Below are 18,644 nucleotides of genomic sequence, written 5' to 3' on the forward strand. Positions count from 1 at the left end.
ACTATGTAGTCTCAGGGTGGCCTCGAACTCACTGTGATCCTTCTACCTCTGCCTTCTGAGTGCTGGGATTAAAGGGGTGCACCCCCATGCCTGGCTGGTTCATAACTTTTAAGAAGAGCAGAACAGGAAACGCTCCGAGTTCAGAACCAGGCTCCTGAAGTAACCCTCAGAAAGCTGCTTGCCGCTCTAGGTGTAGAAAATGAACTGTCAGTCATGATTGTATAACTTGGGTGGGGGTTTGAGGAAGATGCTACTTTGTAAGGCGTCCAGAGGTGAATGTGCACCATATCTGGACACAGGACACAGGGAGGAGCTGTGGCCTGGGAGTCAAGGCCAGGGAGACAGCTTAGCCTAAAGCTGCCTTCATGGTGTTCTTTAGGAACAGGAGAGCTGAGGAACAAAAATTATTGAATAAGAGTGTGGGATTGACCACACTCTGCCGTTAGCTGAACCTCAAGGCTAAGGAGAGGCAAGACAGGACACAGTGTTCTACTCCTTCCACCTTTCCCTCTTGCACACACCTGCTCTGTGGCTGCACTTCCCAGCCTCCTGGTTCCTTCAGGAATCCTCTCTTCACCCCCAGTTGTCTTGGTGTCACAGTCTGCATTTCCAGGGTCTGTAGGGCAGGGCAGGGGCTTGTCCTCCACAGACCCCTGGCCAGGGGATGGACTCTCCAACTGTCCCAAAGCTCCTGGACCCCTGTGCAGACTACGGCCTGTGCCTGGTGCCCCTTCTAGCTGAAGTTTAGGCTCCTGTTCCAGCCACAGTCTGTTTTTGGACTGTGTCTTGAAGCCAAAAAGACCATTTTTTCCCTCCAGAAAGACCTTCTTGGGGTCTGGGGGGAGAAATTCAGATATGGTCAGTTGGTTTCTTGAGCTGGTCAGTGACAGACAGAGGGCACTGGCCTCAGGGCCATCGGGCAGCAGCCTGGGAAAAGTCTGAGCTTTCCTCAGCCGACTTCGCTTGAAGACATCTCTGTCCAGCTCACCCAGGGGGCATCTGGCATCCAGGACAAGGCTGGCCAGCCCCTCCTGCCTGGGGCTCTCCCCATTTCTCATGGGGACCGACAGCAGTGGCTTGGGGGTTGCAGATCTGGGGCCCTGGCTGGCCTCCTGCTCTGGGTCTCCAGAGGCAGGAGGCTGGGGCAAGCCCTCCGGGGCATGCAGGATCTCTAGGCCAGCATTGAGGTCTCCAGGCAGCTTCTTGTGCCCACTTCTTGGAGCAGTTCTCCCTCGCCAGGTGATTTCACTGAGGTCTGGGTACAAGGCAGGACATGGTTACTGTGGGGGGGCACTGATCAGGAACATGTGATGGGGTGGTGCCTTGACGGCCACTGCTGACCCTGCACTCCCTCCCCACCACACCCTCTCTCCCCAGGCCTCTAAAAGCAGATGCCTTGTCCTGCATTCCCAGATCCCACCCCTCCCCTCAATGCAGGCCCTTGATGCCTCTTGGCTCTGCAATCATATAACTTGGCCAATTAAGATTTTTGATATGGTACCTTCACTGCCTCTCTATACTGAGTTTCCCAAAGGTCAGTCTAAGTACCACATCCCAAAGCTGCTCACTTTTCTGTTTTGATTACATAAATCCCTTTCTGAAGGGAGAAATGGAGGGCATTGAAGTCTTGTACAGGCACTGCATGCACACAAGTTGTGGTACATGGTCTCCCATATGCACTGTGTCATGCAGTTTTACACACACACCACAATGGCTCTAAATACTTGGTCTTTTTGGTAACTCTGCTGCTTGTTTCCACTGGGCCCCACCAATGACAGTGGCTCTGCACTCAGAATTTATCCTCTGCTGTTACTGGGATGACGCTGGAGGTCACTGGAGCTGCAGCATCACAGACACTAATACTTACTTGACAGAGAGAATCCTCCAGCCATTTTGAGGCTCTTGGTGGCTGTGGAGCCCAGCATAGTCCTAAGACTATGCCAGAGTCCTGTGTGAGCCATAAAGCAGCTTTTCATGTGGAGCCATGAGCTGCCTAATAGCTCTTCATGGCATGGGCCAGTGAGAGTGAACAGTAAAGTGTATTCACCGAATGGAAGCTTAGAAGACTCAGGGAAGGGCAACACTGGCTAGAGTCACTGCTGGGCTAGATCTTGGCCCCCACCTCTCACTATTAGGCTGGGGTTATCAAGTGTGAGTTCCAATACCAGTGTGTGCCTAGACTGCACATGTGTGAATACCTTGAGTACACTTGAGTGTGGCTTTGTTGATGAGTATACATGCTTATACAGGAGTGTGTAGTATTAACAAGCATTTGTGAATTTATGTGTGAAAGTGTGAACACATGAGTGTGACTATATATGTGGAATACATATGTATTGGATTTGAACATGTGACTGTAAGCATGGTGAGTAGAGGGTGTATGAATACATTAATTTGAACATGTGTGAAGATGCATCTATCTGTGTGTGCATATTATGTGCACTTCTGTGAGTAGCTGTGTACACGTGTTTATCTGTGCATATTGCATGCCTTTGTGCTCATATGTGAATGTGTATATATGCATACATGTATATATCTATCTATGTATGTATGAGCATGAAAACACATACATATGTGTGGATGCCAGTGCTTACCCTGGAATGTTCCGAAGGACTCAATGGAGAGCACCCTCCTCCCAATGGCTGAAAGACTGCGGCACAGGCAGTGTGAGGATGTGGGCTGCATCTTCTCCTGGCACAGTGCTATGATGCTCTGCAGATGGAAGTGTGCTTCTCAGGTGTGTGTTTGCCAGCATACCTCCATTCTTGAGACCCGTCTACCTGCACAGCTCTGGGGTGACACCCACTGATCCATTCCCAGATCCAGCCACCCGCTCTCTCATGCATCATCTGGTATAAAAAATAAGGCATCCTGGAATTCTGTCTTGCCATTGATAACTAAGCTAAAACCTTTCATTACAAAAATTTACGAGAAAAACCAAGTCCCTGTTTCAACATAATGCAATTCAGTGCCCCCAAATTCTAGTTGAGGGACCCCAGTGAGGTTGCAGTATGTGTAGCATAGGGCCAGGCAAAGACCTACCTCCAGGTCAGGCCGGTCTCTGGGGTCCTCCGCCTGCATTTGGCCTAGTAGTGCCTCCAGGTCTGGGCTAAGCTTGGGCTCCTGTTCGGGCTCCACTACATACTCCAGAGCAGCCTTCAATGTGGCCCCCAGCGAGTAGGTGTGTGCCTGCAGCACCAAGGAGTGTTAGTGCCTGACCTGCATGTGGCTGTTCCCTGGTAATCACAGCTAGGGTCAGGCATACCTAGGGCAGTTTAGGGGTAACAAGCTCTCCTGAAAGTAAAAGTGAAGAATGTCTTTCAACCTGTCCTTGAAGTCTCCACTTTGCTAGAGGTCAGAGAAGAATCTGGCTTCTCTTTATCTCTTGCTGTCTAAAGGAGTTTCCCAGATCTGTTTCTTCTTAAACTTAACCAGAGTCCCTGTCTAGGAAGGTGTACCCCTTTCTTGGAGGATTAAAATTCCTAGAAGAATTAAACCTGATCTACTAAGTAGAAACCTGGTATCATGGCAAATTACTTCAGTCCCCATTTAGAACCTACAAAAGACTCCAGTCTGGGTGTTTAGGTGGGCTTTTCCATTTCTGGAAACTCCTCCTACTGTACAGGAGCTCTGCCTTCCCTCCTTTTCTTTTCTTTTCTTTTCTTTTCTTTTCTTTTCTTTTCTTTTCTTTTCTTTTCTTTTCTTTTCTTTTCTTTTCTTTTCTTTTCTCTCTTTCTTTCTCCCCCCCCCCACACCTCAAACAACAACAGCAACAACAACAACAACAACAGGAGTCTCAAAACAAAGGAAACTACAAATTTCAGACAGCAGTGTGCTGAGACAAAACCTTTCAGCCACAGCATGACTGAATCAGGAAGCCAAGAAAGATGAAGAGTTGTGGTGTAATCAGAAATAAGAGCTGATTGTTGGAAATGAATGATCTTCAGTGGCCAAACATCCATGATAGATCTCAAACATAATCCTGGGCAGAAGGAGATAGCCAGTGCCAGTCCTGACAGAATTCAGCCACAGAAAACACAAGAACATAAAAATAATCTGCCAGCCTGGGTTCAATTCCTTAGTATCCATATAAAGCCAGATACACAAAAATGGCACACATGTCTAGAGTTCATGTGTAGTGTCAAGAAGCCCTAAAGAGCCTCATACTCTCTTTCCTCTGCTCACAAATAAATAAATAAAAATATTTTTAAAAGATGACTGTTGACTTAAGATAGATTCAGAATCTAACCAATTTCTGAGAATAAATCTAATAAAAGATATTCAAAACCCATATAGTAACAGTCATAACCTGCTCTTAGGAGATGTTAAAAAGGATTACAATGGGCTGGAGATGTAGCTCAGTTGGCACACAGCTTGCCTAGCATGTATGGGGTTTTGGGTTCATTTCCCAGCACTGCATATAGTGCATATGGTGGTTTATTGCCTGTGATGTAATGTATGCCGGCACTTGGGAGGTAGAGGCAAGAGGATTAAAAGTTCAAGGTCAGCCAGGCATGATGGCATACAGCTTTTATCCTATCACTCAGGAGGAAGAGGTAGAAGGATCTCTGTGAGTTTGAAGCCAGCCTGGAACCGCAGAGTGAGTTGTAGGTCAGCCTGGGCTAGAGTGAGATCCTATTTTGAAAACAAAACAAAACAAAACAAAAGTTCAAGATCATCTCTGCTACATAGGGAGTTTGAAGCCATTCTGGACTAGAGATCCTATCTCAAAGGAATAAAGAAAAGAAGAAAGGAAAGGAAAGGAAAAGAAAGGCAGGGTACACAACAAAGAGATATTAGGTGTCTGTAAAGCTGAAGAACATATAATGACATGAATTGACGTTATGGGGAAAAAAAACCTGATCCATTATGAAGACCATTATGTTATAGTGCCACAGCTTTGATGGTTCTTGATAAATGAATTTTACATGGAATCAAGGACTGAGGCTAGCAAATCAGAGTGCTTCTGCAGGCATTATCCCTACCAGGCCTCAGGGCTTTCCAGGAAGTAGCAAGGTAAAAGAGCATGGTCTGTTCAGGGATGGATAAGTGATCATGGAATAGAACAGCATGAACATATGGAAACTGACTACATTTGCCCAGATCCTGGCATATGGTTGGTGCACATGCTAGCTAATAAATAGAGCTGTAAAATAACCACTGGCATAAAACGATGAAGTCCATTCCCACCTTACACTGGATAAAAACAAAACCTGACTTCCATGTAAATTGACTTGACTTGGTTTTGAAGAATGTATGCATCCATGCGTTACATGTTTTCACAGTGTACAGTCCTGTATGCTGTGAAAACATGTAACTTTTTTGTCTGTCAATTATTTAGTTTATTAATTTATTATTTAGTAGGAGAACTAGTTTCATGTCATTTTAATATTAAGAATAAAATTTTGCCAGACGTGGTGGTGTACACCATTCATCCCAGCACTCAAGAGACAGAGGTAGGAGGATTGCTGTGAGTACAGGTTCAGCCTGAGACTATATAGTGAATTCCAGGTCCGCCTGTCTCTTAAGTGCTGGGATTAAAGATGTGCACTGCACTTAGTTAAACTTGGAAATGCTTGGAGAATATCAGTGAAGATCAGGATGTCTGTTAAGGACTCTGAACACCACAACAATGGAAGAAGGACTAGTCACTCTGATTGTATTATAGTAAAGAAACATGATGGGTGAGGTGGTACATACCTACAGCCCTTGTGTTTGGGAGGCTGAGGTTTTAGCCAGATCCCATCTCAAGCAAAAACAGAGAAGTCTTTTTCTTCAGAGGACACCCACAAACAGTGTCTCTCAAGTTGTTATTGGAGAGGTCAGAGGCATTTTGTAACTGCCATTAGCTTCTTCTGCCTCCTTCTCTTACAAGTAACAGTGAAATGTCAGATGTCATTGATGTAACATTACAAACTGAATGAAATGGCAGTAATGACATGTCCAAGATCATTGATCCCAATACCCAGCAGCCCTTAAGTGGCCACCAAGAACAAAGGTGGAGACTCCAAAGGCAGCCTCCACTGGGGATGGCCCAAAGCACTGAAGCCACAGAACTGGGGCAGCACAAAGGAAATTCCAAAGATACAATGATGTGGGAGGGGCGCAGAAAGTCACCCATCTGCCAAGACTTACCTCAAAAGTGTTTCCTGTCAGGTCAAACTCTGGGGGGACAAAGGCACCCTCAGGATCATCTAGGGGAAGAGAGAAGAAGGTGTTCTTATCTTGCCCATCTGTGAAGAGAGGACCCTGCCAATCAGAAGTCAGACTGAGAGAGAAGACTGAGCCCCTGGAGCTGCTGTCCCTTCCTGAGGATGGTTTTAAGCATATGAGGCAACAGTAATCAGGATGAAACACCAGATGCTTAACCATAAGCATGGGAAGAAGAAAAGGAATCGAGTTCTTGAGGAAGGAACACTGAATCCCTAACTCTGGAAAGTAAGGAATTCTCTGGTGGGCCAGTGCCAGGAAGTAGTTGGCCTACCTGGCACAGGGAGTTGCCCCGTCAAGTCCCCTTTGTCTACTTCCTGTAGGCCAGGAGGACCAGCTCACACAAGGCAGGGATCCAGGCCTCCTCTAGGGAGGAGGCAAGAATAGGGCCATGGCAGGCACATCACGGCTCATTGAGGCCCTCACTGACCCTCTGAGGAAGTGTATAGCAGTCCTGGGGTGATGGGGCTCGTGGTGGGCACTAGAGCTCATTGTGCAGCTTGCCTTCTCTCTGTAGTGCTTTGGACTGATGAGTTCATAAGGGTTCAAAGGAAATGCAGGCCCTGGGGGTTCTCCTGTGTTTATCACCTGTCTGGTGCTCACAGCTGTACTGACTGGAGCCTTCTTCCCTGCTGTCCACCCCTATCCCCCGGCCCTTTAGCCTCACCACTGAGCTGTTCCATGAAGCACACGTTCCCACTGGTGTTGAAGGCCAGGGTGTCAGGTGTGATACATAGGGTCTGGAAGATGGCCGAGTGGGCGATGCTCCTCATAGACAAGCTACACTCCAGGCACACGGCCCAGGCCTCTGGCTCACTGAGACCACTGTCACGCAGGGAGAGGATGTCAGCCAGGGACACGTTTTCCTGCCAAGACAAGCCTTGGTATGAGCTCACAGAGGGCAGCCCTGGGCAGGACCCAACATTTGATGCTAAGAATAATACCATGGCAAACAATAACTTGCAGTGGTATTTCATTTTATGTGTCAGAAAAGGGTTTTAGGCCAGATCCTTTTTAGACAGAGTCACCTTGATGTTCCCTAGATGCCACAGCCATGAAGTCACCAGTGTGCTGCCTGGATGGAGCAAGTGTCACTCACATAGTTCAGGAGTGGTACCTTTCTTCCAGGGGGTTAAGTGGACTTCCCACTTGTGCACAGGTGATTACCTGCTTAGGGACACCTCAGGCCCTACAGGGTAACAGCTTAGACAGTGTGTGGAGGCTGTGAACACATAAGCCAGCTATAAGAACTATGGAGAAGGTCCATGCCTGGCAGAAGGCTTCCAGGGCTGACATAGCATGATTCTATAACAGAACTGCACAGGTATGACACATTTATGCAGCTGCCCAGATACTAGTTGAAGGCTATTCCAATAAAGGATATTATGCTGGTTTGATTCAGGTGTCCCCCATAAATTTAGGTGTTTGGAATGCTAGGTTCCCAGCTGATGGAGATTTGGGAATTAATGCTTCCTGGAGGGAGTGTATTGTTGGGGGCGGGCTTATGGGCTTCATAGCCAGTTTCCCCATGCCAGTGTTTGGCACACCCTCCTGTTGCTGTGGTCCACCTTGTATTGGCCAGGGGGTGATGTCCACCCTCTTCTCATGCCATCATTTTCCCCTGCCATCATGGAGCTTCCCCTCGATCCTGTAAGCCAAAATAAATCTCTTTTTCCCAGAAGCTGCTCTTGGTTGGGTGATTTCTACCAGCAATGTGAACTGGACTGCAACATATATAGTTCCAGTGCCTGTGCAAAGCTGACTACCCAGATCTTCCTCATGCTGGGCTACCCAACCTTGCAAGAGTTTAGCTATAGTCGTGATGGTCACTACCCAGGTTCCATACATGCACACACACACACTCTTGCATGTGTGTGCATGGGCCTATCAAACACATGCACACACAAGCTAGTATATTTGTTTACACATGTGCATGAAAGTATGACATATGCCAATATAAGTACTTTCACACATGTAAACATAGGCTAAGATGCAAAGGCACAAACACAATATTCTGGTTTGAATGTGAAATGTCCCTTTGGGGTTTATATGTTAAAGGCTCACTCCCTAGCTAGGGCACTATTTTTGGAGGTACAAGTTTTAGAAGATGGGGCCTTTGAAGGGTATCTTGTCCCTGACCTCTTCCTGTCTCTATTTCAGCTTCCTAGCTGTCATAAGGTGAGCAGCAATGCCGTGATGTTCTTTCTTACAACATCCCAGAAGCAATGGAGCCAAAAGACCATGGACTTCTGAAACTGTGAATCAAAATAAATTCTTCCTTGTTAAAAATTGTTTTGCTTAGGAGCTGGAGAGATGGCTCGGCAGTTAAGGCACTTGCCTGCAAAATTTAAGCACTCGTATTCAATTCCCCAGCACCCATGTAATGCCAGATGTACAAGGTGTTTCATATGTCTGGAGTTCATTTGCAGTGGCTGAAGACCCTGGTGTACCCATTCTCTCTCTTTATATCTGCCTGTCTCTCAAATAAAAATATAAAATAAACTGTTTTGCTTAAGTTTTGTCATAGTGATGAAAAGTTATCACTCATGCATATGCTCCCAAAAAGCATGCACGTTTTCACATGCCTATGCAATGAGGGAATTCTCATACACAAGCATGCACCATATTCATGAATATTTCCACCTACGCACATTTGTGCAAACATACACTCATGTCCACATTGTCATCCATATACCTTCTCACATCCATTCACCCAATTCTATACAAACTACATTCACACACAGCATTACCACATATACTTCATTCTAACATACATACATACATACATACATACCTCCATACCCTCACACTTATTACAAACATGATCATACACTAATGCATACTGCCATACCCACCCACACTTACAAGCATAGCCCACAGTTGCCCACACGTATTTTTACATACTTAGAATCACTCTCATCAGACACCCTGGACTGAAAGGCCTTCTTCTGGCCACTGTTAAGGCCCTGTCCTCTCTCTTATGTATTTGTATACCACTCACCTATGGAGCATGGGATGTCAGGCTAGGGGCAGCAAAGGATGCAGATACCTCTTGTAGGGGTGGGAGTAGGGTAAGTGGTGGATGAAGAAGAGGCAGAGTTCTACTTCTCCAGCCATAGAGGTGGCCCCAGGACATGGACTGATCTTCAAATGCAGGGAAGTGGCAGGTCCTGGAAAGTGTCTCCACTGATTATGGCATTATAAGCAGCATGGCCACAGGTGAGGGGGACAAAGTGCTTCAGACAGCCAACTAATCAACCAACTGAAAAAGGGAAGTTGAGGAGCAGGGTTCTAGCAGGCTGCTGAGCTGAGCCTTGGGGTTCTGTGTGGGGAACTAGGTCTGCCCTCCATGAGACCCTGCACATCCATAGGCCATTTTACTCCTGGACTCCATGGTGAGGCTTGGTGAGGTTACTTCCTCAGGCCTCAAGCTCATTATGTGGCATAAGCTCCCTGGCAAGAAGTCTTTCTGACCAGGGCTCAAACCTATGGCCCTTCTATAGTGCCCAGGGCTCCTCAGACTTAAATGGGAGCTGGCTAACACACATTATACAACATGCACCCCTGCCTACACTCAGGAATGTACCTGTGCAGTGCACGTACACAGTGTAACATGCATGTTGCACACATGTACATGTGAGCCCACTAAACAAGGCAATGTCTAACTCTATAGATTCCATGGGGCTGCACTATGTAGGAGAAATTAAGCCAGCCTACAGTGTGAATCTGAGCCGGTTCCAAACCCACGGCAGGGCCTACAGGCACTCTGCTGCTGATGCTCACGTTGGCCAGCAGGCCTGCCTGCACACAGCCTGGTGGGACGTACTGCCAGGAGAAAGCAGCCCTGCCAGGCCGGCAGGAGGGCTGTCCTGCAGCCATCAGCACGACTCACTGCTTGGGTCCAGGGGAAGATGTCGCTGAGCAGGACACTGGCCAGGTCTAAAGGTAGCTAGAGACAGGCTTCCTCAGTGCTACTTTGTGGTCAGAGTGTGTAACGTGGGAGAGTAGAAGCTAGTGTTTGCTGCGTAACCGTGGGGTGAATCCCATGGGCTCTAAGTCACTGCTGTCCATGGCCAAGGCCTCTTTCAGGGATAATGTTATCAGCCCTTCAATACCTACTGTCTCCAAGGAGGAAACAGCTCATACAGAACCCCAGACCCTGCTCCCCTGGCTGAGGGAATCCCAAGCCTGAACTTTGATTTCTGGGAGACATTTCAGAGGGAGGTGACCTGCTATGAATCCTGTGAGAAATAAATCCAGCTCCTGCAGAGGAGGGCCTCATACAGATCCTGGTATCTTGAGCTGCTTGCTACAAGGCCTCAGTACAACCTTACTTCCATTCAGCCAATCTCGGTGGTTCCATCTTCCAGGTATAGGCTCAGGTTCTTGGTGAGTCAAAGGGTCCTTCACAGCATAGCCTACTCCTCAATGTCCCCAGTAGGGTGCTGCTTGAGAGGCTGTGGAGTGGGCCAAGGATGGGTATCACCCATTCATGTTTCCTATAGGGCTAGGAAGATTGGAATTCTGCTTGCAATGTGTGAGTGCAAGCCTAACGTCATCCTAAGTGGGAACCATGAGACCCTGGGGAGGGCTGTGCTCCAGGGGAAAGCATTTCAGCTGACTCCTGGGCCCCAGTGGGCAGGTTCTTATGTAGTTACTATAGGGGCTTGTGTGCATTGAAGTGCTTACCCACTTGACAGACTTGGAGCTGGGTTACAGGAGTCCGAGGGGTCACTGTGTACATTTCAAAACATTTGTAACCAATTAACTTTTCAGCTGTGAAATATCATAACGGTTCAAAATGCTGAAGGTACCATTTGTTGGCAATCTTAGCTTCTTAGCAGCTAGATTCTGGCAGAATACAGGAGCTATGCATGGTATTCTCTCCCTACAGCCTCCCTGGGTTGTGCCCATCCTACCCACTTGTGGCTCTCCTTAGGTTTCAGTGCTACCTCCTGCTTAAAACCCTTTGGGTCTAAGTCATATGGCCCCAGGGCACAATGAGAAAATCTCCTTTTTCACAGGATGCCTCAGCAGTGGATCCCATAATCTTTAGTCCCTAAATAGAGTCCTGCACCTGTTCCAGGACATTCTGGGAGACACTTTATGGCCTTTGGAAGGGTAAGAAAATTCTTAGCCCTTAGGGGTGGAAATGCCCTGATAGCACTCAATATCTCCATCTCCATTGCCAAATCTGCATCTCTGAAGGCCAGTGGCATCACCTGCCTCTTAAATAGCATGGACCAGTCTTTTTTTTTTTTTTTTTTTTTCTTTTTTCGAGGTAGGGTCTCACTCTAGCCCAGGCTGACCTGGAATTTACTATGGAGTCTCAGAGTGGCCTCGAACTCACAGCAATCCTCCTACTTCTGGATCAGTCTTTAACTTCAGTTGCCTGGCATACATCTACCTCCCCAGAAGTTGCAGTTCTGTCCAGATCCTGTCTTGTTGTTTGGCATCAGATCACACTTCCTGTATCCAAAAAGACTGAAGTTCCTATAAATCCAGGGAGGGCCACCAGAGCATCTCCAGTGTGTACTCAGGGTCTTTGTCTGTGTTGGTCCAAATGTTCTGTCTATAGATGACCAGGGATCCAGCATAGCTGCAGCCTCTAGGACCTAGCTGGGCTATTCTGGTATACTCATGGTGAGGTCTGGATTTCTGGTTGGTGTTATACACCCACAATCTGCCCATATGCCATGTATCTCCAGGGCCATCCCAGAAATTCCTGGCATGCGTGTGCTAGTCTCTGTGTCAGTAGAGAATGTCAAGACAGGCTGTCCCCACTCCCACAGTAGTGAGGGAGTACTGTGGGGCCCCACTGTATCTGCCTGTACACACTACTGTCTCATGTCTGGGTTTTCTAGCAGTGATAGAAAAGCCTACAGTGGGCCATGTTTAGCACTCTTCAAATGATCATGGACTCAAATAGCTTTCAACATGCTCCCAGCCATTTGTATTTTATTTTCTTAGTAGAGAGAGTTAAAGAGAGTCCAGGGGCTGTTTAGGGTGCTATATAAGGTCCTATTTCTTGGCCACAATGGAGTGAATTCTGACATCCTATGTGGTCTCTGTGTACCTTCTAGGTCTGACCCCTTCTCTCCTGCCTGAAAGCTTCCATAGTGTGGGCATGCTGATCCTGATCCTGATCCTGGGGGCTTTTCTAGCATTGTGCATCAGGATGGGGTAATAGCTCTTCTCCATCGTCCTCAGATTGCTATAAGACACAACCGGTTATAGAAAGCTGCAACAGGTATAGTCAAGTGATTGTGATGTATATGGATTGAAAATCCTTCAACACGTACTGAGCTGACTATGTACAGGCAGCATAGTCAGGACCCTTAGTGTGTGTGTGCGTTTTTAAGCCTGTATAGAATACTTACTTAACTAATTTGAGAGAAAGAAGGAGAGAGACAGAGAGAGAGAGAGAGAGAGAGAGAGAGAGAGAGAGAGAGAGAGAGAGAGAGAATGGGACCATCAGGGCCTCTCGCCACTACAAATGAACTCCAGATCATGCACCACCTTGTGCATCTGGCTTACATGGGTCCTAGGGAACTGAACCTGGGTCCTTAGGCTTTGTAGGCAAGTACCTTAACCTCTAAGCCATCTTTCCAGCCCCCAGAGTGTGTTCTTAAGCACAGGGACCTGATGGCTCAAGGTTAGGCCATGGGGACCCTCTCTCCTGTTTCTGACAATATTTTTTTTTTCTGTTTTGTTTTCTTGTATTTAGGCTCAAATTTAGGACCTTATACATGCTAGACAAGCCCTCTACCACTGAGCTATATCGCCATTCTCCTCCTATTTGTAAGAACAAAGGCAGCACCCTTTCCCAGATGAGGGGCCGACCTGGATTTCCTACTGGACACCACTGAAATTGAGTCATTGCAGTTTACCCAGAGGCCTCATCATGGTCATAAGACATACACCCCATGCACTGTGCACATTAAAACTGAGGGTGCTAGGGGATGTTCCTAATGCAGAAGGCCTCAGGACATGGTAGACTTACAGACTACACTCTGGGTGTGAGGCTTGGCTTTAGCCTGTGGTCTAAGCAGTGTTTGTGTGGTGCCAGTCACTGCCCAATATGCCAGACACAGGCCCTCAAAGCTTGGTGGCTTTGTGCAGAGGTTCTCAGATCTGCTTTCCATGGTGGTCAGAAATTAAGGCTTGCCATAGACACCCTGATATGTGTCCTACCCTCTGAGAGCTTCTGAAGACTGTATGTTGAGGGAACCTCTTTTCATCAAAGCCAGGGAGGTCTATTTATTCCCTGGCCTCTCCTTTCTGCAGCCTTCAATTGCACCAAATCCAGGCCACCTCAGGGTGGGGGCAGAATCTACCCCTGCACTGCCCCCAGGCCCCAGCAAAAGCAATGGACTCCTTGCCCCTTCAGATCCCAGTCCTTCAAGGAAGGGGGAAGAGCAGAGGGATCAAGACTGACGATTACAGCTGCTAGGCTTCTGTTTCAGGAGGGTTCTGGGCAACGTTCACACATTACCTAGCCAGGCTGATCCCTAAAGGCTGGTAGGTTCTCCAGCACCAGTGTCCCCAGGGGAATAAAGAATGCTGGATTACTCCACAGAGGCTCTGGAGGTTAGATTGGAAGAAGGATCTCCCCAAAGACCCTATACTTTTTTGGGGGGAACAGGAGCCTCTGGGGACACTTGTGGGGGGCACTTTCCTCCACAACATGGAGTTTGTGTACGACCCCAGCCCACAGCCTAAAGGTGTGTGGGGGAGTCTCCCCACCTATCAGGGGCTCTGTGGGGCACAGCCAGTTCTGTACCAGATGCTCAAGGAGCTGAGCCATTTGGGGAGGGGCTTCCCTAGAGCAGAAAGCATTCTGAGCCCTGGGAAAGGGGTTTCATCATGCACCCTCAACCGCTTCTGCTCCAGAACCTGGCCCATTGAGGTCAACAGTCACCCCCATTGTCCCTGCCCACTAGAACCTCCACTCATCTGCCCAAGGGTTACAGTCAAGAGCCCACCCCACTCAGCAGCCAACTTTTGCAATGACAGCCTGACTGCTGTATATAGGGTATCAATCATCCTGAGAGAGTCGGAGGACAGGAATCCCTTGCAATGGCCACCTGCTGGGCCAGGGTCTCTGCAGCTGGAGAGCTAAGCTCTCCTTGCTCTGCCTCCGCCATCCATCCTCTAGAGCAGGTGGATATTCTGGGTCAGGCTCACCTCATCCTCTGGCAAGGTGGGGAGCGGCTCAAAGTCATAGAAGTCCAAGTCCTTGCTGTCCTCCTCATAGAAACCCCGGGTGGCTGTGTCCATAGTCTGCATCTTGGCGCGCAGCGGGGCCTGCGCGGCGAGCTGGGGCTCCAGCCTTGGTCTGTGCCCCGTCGCTGGTCGGCTCTCGTTCCTGTCGGATCCCTTCCCGGCGGGGTCCTCTCTCCCGGGCGGGTCGCTACCCCTGTGTCTGCCTGGCTGTGCTGAGCACCGCGGGCTATGCACGCCGGGCCGCCATGGCAACGCGCCCGCCGCCTGCCGCAGTGTCTCCGAGCGGCGGCGCGGGGGACGCCTGGGGCGGGGCCAGGGGTGGCGCCCCGAAAGCTTGGTCACCGACGGGCTAGGGGCGGCCTGTGGGCTCTACCGGTGGCCTCGGCGAGGTCGACCTCCGGAGTGCACCGGGCGCCTGCTTGTTCGGCCGGTAACCGTTCGGGGCGGAGCTACTACTGGCCGCCCTGGTGTGTGCACACCGAAGGTGGTGGGGGCCGAGCCCACCTCGACAGCACCTATGACCTAGGGTTGAGCCGGGTCCCTTCCCTTGCCCAGGGGCGGGGCTGCCACAGTCCTCCCCAGTGGCTGCTGCAGGGTGCCTGGTGCAGGTTCCTCAGCTCCAAGAGCTTTTCCCCATGTTGGGGCCTGTGGCAGGCAGAAAACCAGGTGTCCCCCCCTTCTCCCCAGTACAGCAAAGGACTAGATGGCCATCCTGAATTTGACAAAAGGCAGGCACAAGGCCCCTTTCTACAAGAAGGTGGATGGCTTTCTGACGGCCCTATCTGGGTCCACACAGCCTTAAAAAGCAGAACTGCATGTGACAAAAAGCTTGGTCCTGCATGTGACTGATCCTAGTCCTAGAACCTACCCAGGCACACAGTAGGCACTTTATCACATGCTTCTTGAGTAAAGGATAGCCTGTGACAGTTATGCAAAATCCAAAGTACAGGACGGACAGAAACTAATTCTCAACATTCTACCCTTTAGGCAGGTCACTGTGGCTCCACTTGGCAGGCATAAGGGCCACTCAGAACCTTGGAGAAACAGGAGCTCACAAGGCCTTGGCTGGGTGTGTGTGGGTGCTGGGAAGCATCCCTGAGTCCAAATAGGCAGCCTCACTTGTTCCATCCCTGATCTTAAGGTGGCCTAATGCTTTAGTGAGGCTGCCTATTTGGACTCAGGGATGCTTCCCAGCACCCACACACACCCAGCCAAGGCCTTGTGAGCTCCTGTTTCTGGGTTGGGAAGCTCTGTGGCTCCTGCACAGGACCTGTGTGTGAAAAGGTACTGAGGGGCAAGGAGGAGCTCCTAGAGTGCTTGGACTAGGGACACTCTTCTCTCTGTCTTAGCTGTCAGACATTCTTCTAAAAGGGTTGTGGTCTTTTGGTCTCCAACAGCTGCACATTTTGTTAGCCTCACTGAGCATCTGCATCTGGGGCCTGCATTTACAGCAAACTTTATTCCAAGGGAAGTATGTGATATTATTTCCAGTTCCTGGTACCTCACACATTCTACCTTTAAGGTTCATTGGGTGAGGGTGTGATGCTGGAGATGAGAGTAGACTGGGAATGGGCATATCACCTCAGAGCTGATGAGCAACACAGATGATACTTAGATTTCTGAGTTTCTATTCCACGAACAAACCACAAGACTGGCTTCCTATCTCTGCCTCTACTTGTCCCACTGTGTGCCCAGCACATGTCAGACTGGTGCACCTTCTTCCTGAGGCTTCCCAGGTGAAATCAGAGCTCTGGAGAAGTGATGGCTGGATTATCAAGCCCTTGGCCCAATTATGGAACTTGTACAGTCTGGTTTCTGATGGCTGACTTCTTCCATTTTCATACTTTCTACACATCTCTTCTTTCTCTGCCCACTTCTGTAAGACCCTCCTTGTTGCACAGATATTCCCACCCACTGCTGTTCCTGGCTTGAGCTGTGCTCCCTTCCTGAGGCCTACCTCATGACCCCACCCTTTCATCACACAGGGCCAAGCACTTTTTCCTCTGGTCTTGTTCCACATTGGTCACCAGCCTCTTGTCACATTCAGTACTGTCAGGATTTGCGTTGTCCTTCTGAGTTCCTCTCCCTTCCACACAAGGGCTTGCTTTTTATCTCAGGACATGTGGTTTTCACTTAGCTTGACCAGCTGTGCATACAGGCATGTAGAACCAAGGTTTGAAAGCCTTGGTTTTTGTTTATCCAATAAGATTTTAACAAGCTGTCAAATTACTTGTACATTTTGAAGCTGACATCTATTTTTTAATAAAAAATGTAAATAGTTGCAAACAATGTAATTTCTGCTATGGTATAATTATTGATATTCTGAAATGAAACTATTAGTCACTCTTGTAAATGGATCCAAGAAGCTAAATTCTAAAGTGGCATTGATGTCTACTAGTCAGTCAAAAATCCATAAACACATTCTTCTGTAGTAAAAAATTCAGCATCTCTTCCTTAGGCTCATTATAGGTATCCAGTTTTGTCCAGATTTGGTCCTACTGTGACGTTTGACCCATCATAGTACTTTTAAAACCCCATTTGTTAAGTTTTTTTTTTTTCTTGGTTTTTCATGGTAGAGTCTCACTCTAGTCCAGGCCGACCTGGAATTCACTATATAGTCTCAGGGTGGCTTCAAACTCATGGCAATCCTCCTCCCTCTGCCTCCTGAGTGCTGGGATTAAAGGTGTGGGCCACCACACCTGGCTCCATGTGTAAGTTTTACTAAATATTAAAGGAAAACGTTTGTTTCCACTGACCATAGTCTCATTTTAGGAGAGTGGACTGCTGACTGGATTTTGGGCACAGCCTGCACTCTGTTCCTTTGTGGGTTGTGGCTTGTCTTGTACACTTTGTCTCTGGCACACTTGGGCCCCTGGCCTATAGGGCCTTCTCTGTAGCACATCCTGGAGGCAGCTGGAGAGCAGGTGGAGTCTCTGCTTTCTCCTGGGGCTAAAGCTAGTTCTGTAGTCACTGTCTTGGGAACCCTCACTGTTGCCTTGCTGCCTGTCAGAACTCTGCTGTCTGAACACCAGCTCCTAGCACCCAGCCTGCTGCTGTCCCTTCTCTCAGGAAGGCACCTTTGATCCACCAGAAGGCAGAATGTAATCTACCTCCTCCTCTTTCTCTTCCTCCTGCTCTTTTTCTCAAGCAAGCAAATGTGCAATTGAGTCCCAGACTGAGACCTGGGCATGAACATGGTTTGCATTCCCAGCACATGACCCATCAAGGCTATATGCTGGCTTCACCCAAGTCCTTGGCCCATGTTTCTTTTGCCTTCTCTGGGGGAGGTGATACATCTTTGTGAGACTTGGGGATGGAAATGATGTCATGGAAGGGCAGCTTAGCTGCCCCATCAAAACATTCCAGAATGGGAATACTCCTAAAAGCCCACTGTGGCTTTTTATATCTGGGAGATCTAAGCCCAGGCTTCCCATGTGGTCATGTTGTGAGACATTGCTAAGGGGGAAGCATGGTTGTTCACCAGGAGACTACACCCCTACATGCTCATATAATCACTCATGATCTGTATTCTGCTTTTTGTTTTCCTTTGTGTGCATAGTATAGTTTAATTTCGCCTATATTGTTTTTTTTTTTTAATTTATTTGAGAGAGAATGTGGGAGAGAGAAAGAGAGTGAGAAAGAGAATGAGTGCACCAGGTCCTCTAGCCACTGCAAATGAACTCCAGATATATGTGCCATCACCATGTGCATCTGGTTTACATAGGTAATGGGGAATTGAACCTGGGTCCTTAGGCTTCATAGGCAAGTGCCTTAACCCCTAAGCCATCTCTCCAGCTTTTTTTTTTTTTTTTTAATGTAATGGGATTATACAGTGTAGTGTGTGTGTCCGTTCTCACATTATGTTTTTAGATTCAGCCATGTCAGGGCAGTGGTAATTCATTTGCTGTTTGCTGAATTGAATTCAATGACACGAACATATCTCAGTTTATACTCTCTTTCTACTGTTGAGTGTACTGGGTGGTTTGAGGGCATAGGAACAAGGATTCAGGGACCATCTTTTGTTCTTGTTTCACATTGCACAAGTGTGCCTGATTTGATCAGGTCTACGCTTATGAATTGATGGGTTATCTTGATGCATGTACTACATTTCATAGTTTCTTCCATAGGGATGTTCAGGCACCATTAATGGAAACTGTCTTTAACCCTCATGTCTCCTAGTTTTCTAATCAAGTGTGTTGTATGTCTAC

At 48.2% G+C, this 18,644-nt stretch overlaps 1 protein-coding gene across 3 annotated transcripts in view; it reads right to left on the bottom strand.

The window, feature by feature from the left end:
• The window catches only part of Kndc1 (kinase non-catalytic C-lobe domain containing 1), a 47,673-nt gene extending 32,990 nt beyond the window's left edge, over positions 1-14,683 (bottom strand). For 2 of the 3 annotated variants that reach the window (XM_045144866.1, XM_004669652.2), the window contains exons 1-6: positions 14,398-14,683; positions 6,878-7,076; positions 6,136-6,194; positions 3,043-3,189; positions 2,595-2,712; positions 522-1,255 (exon numbers count right to left, since the gene is read on the bottom strand). In XM_045144866.1, coding sequence (XP_045000801.1) covers positions 522-1,255; positions 2,595-2,712; positions 3,043-3,189; positions 6,136-6,194; positions 6,878-7,076; positions 14,398-14,499 — 1,359 coding nt within the window. In that variant the 5' untranslated portion in view covers positions 14,500-14,683. The remainder of the gene's footprint in view (positions 1-521; positions 1,256-2,594; positions 2,713-3,042; positions 3,190-6,135; positions 6,195-6,877; positions 7,077-14,397) is intronic. The other variant, XM_045144920.1, reaches the window with a different exon arrangement.
• Between the last annotated feature and the right edge of the window lie 3,961 nt (positions 14,684-18,644).

This window comes from Jaculus jaculus, chromosome 1, assembly GCF_020740685.1.
Source record: "Jaculus jaculus isolate mJacJac1 chromosome 1, mJacJac1.mat.Y.cur, whole genome shotgun sequence".
NCBI lineage: Eukaryota > Metazoa > Chordata > Mammalia > Rodentia > Dipodidae > Jaculus > Jaculus jaculus.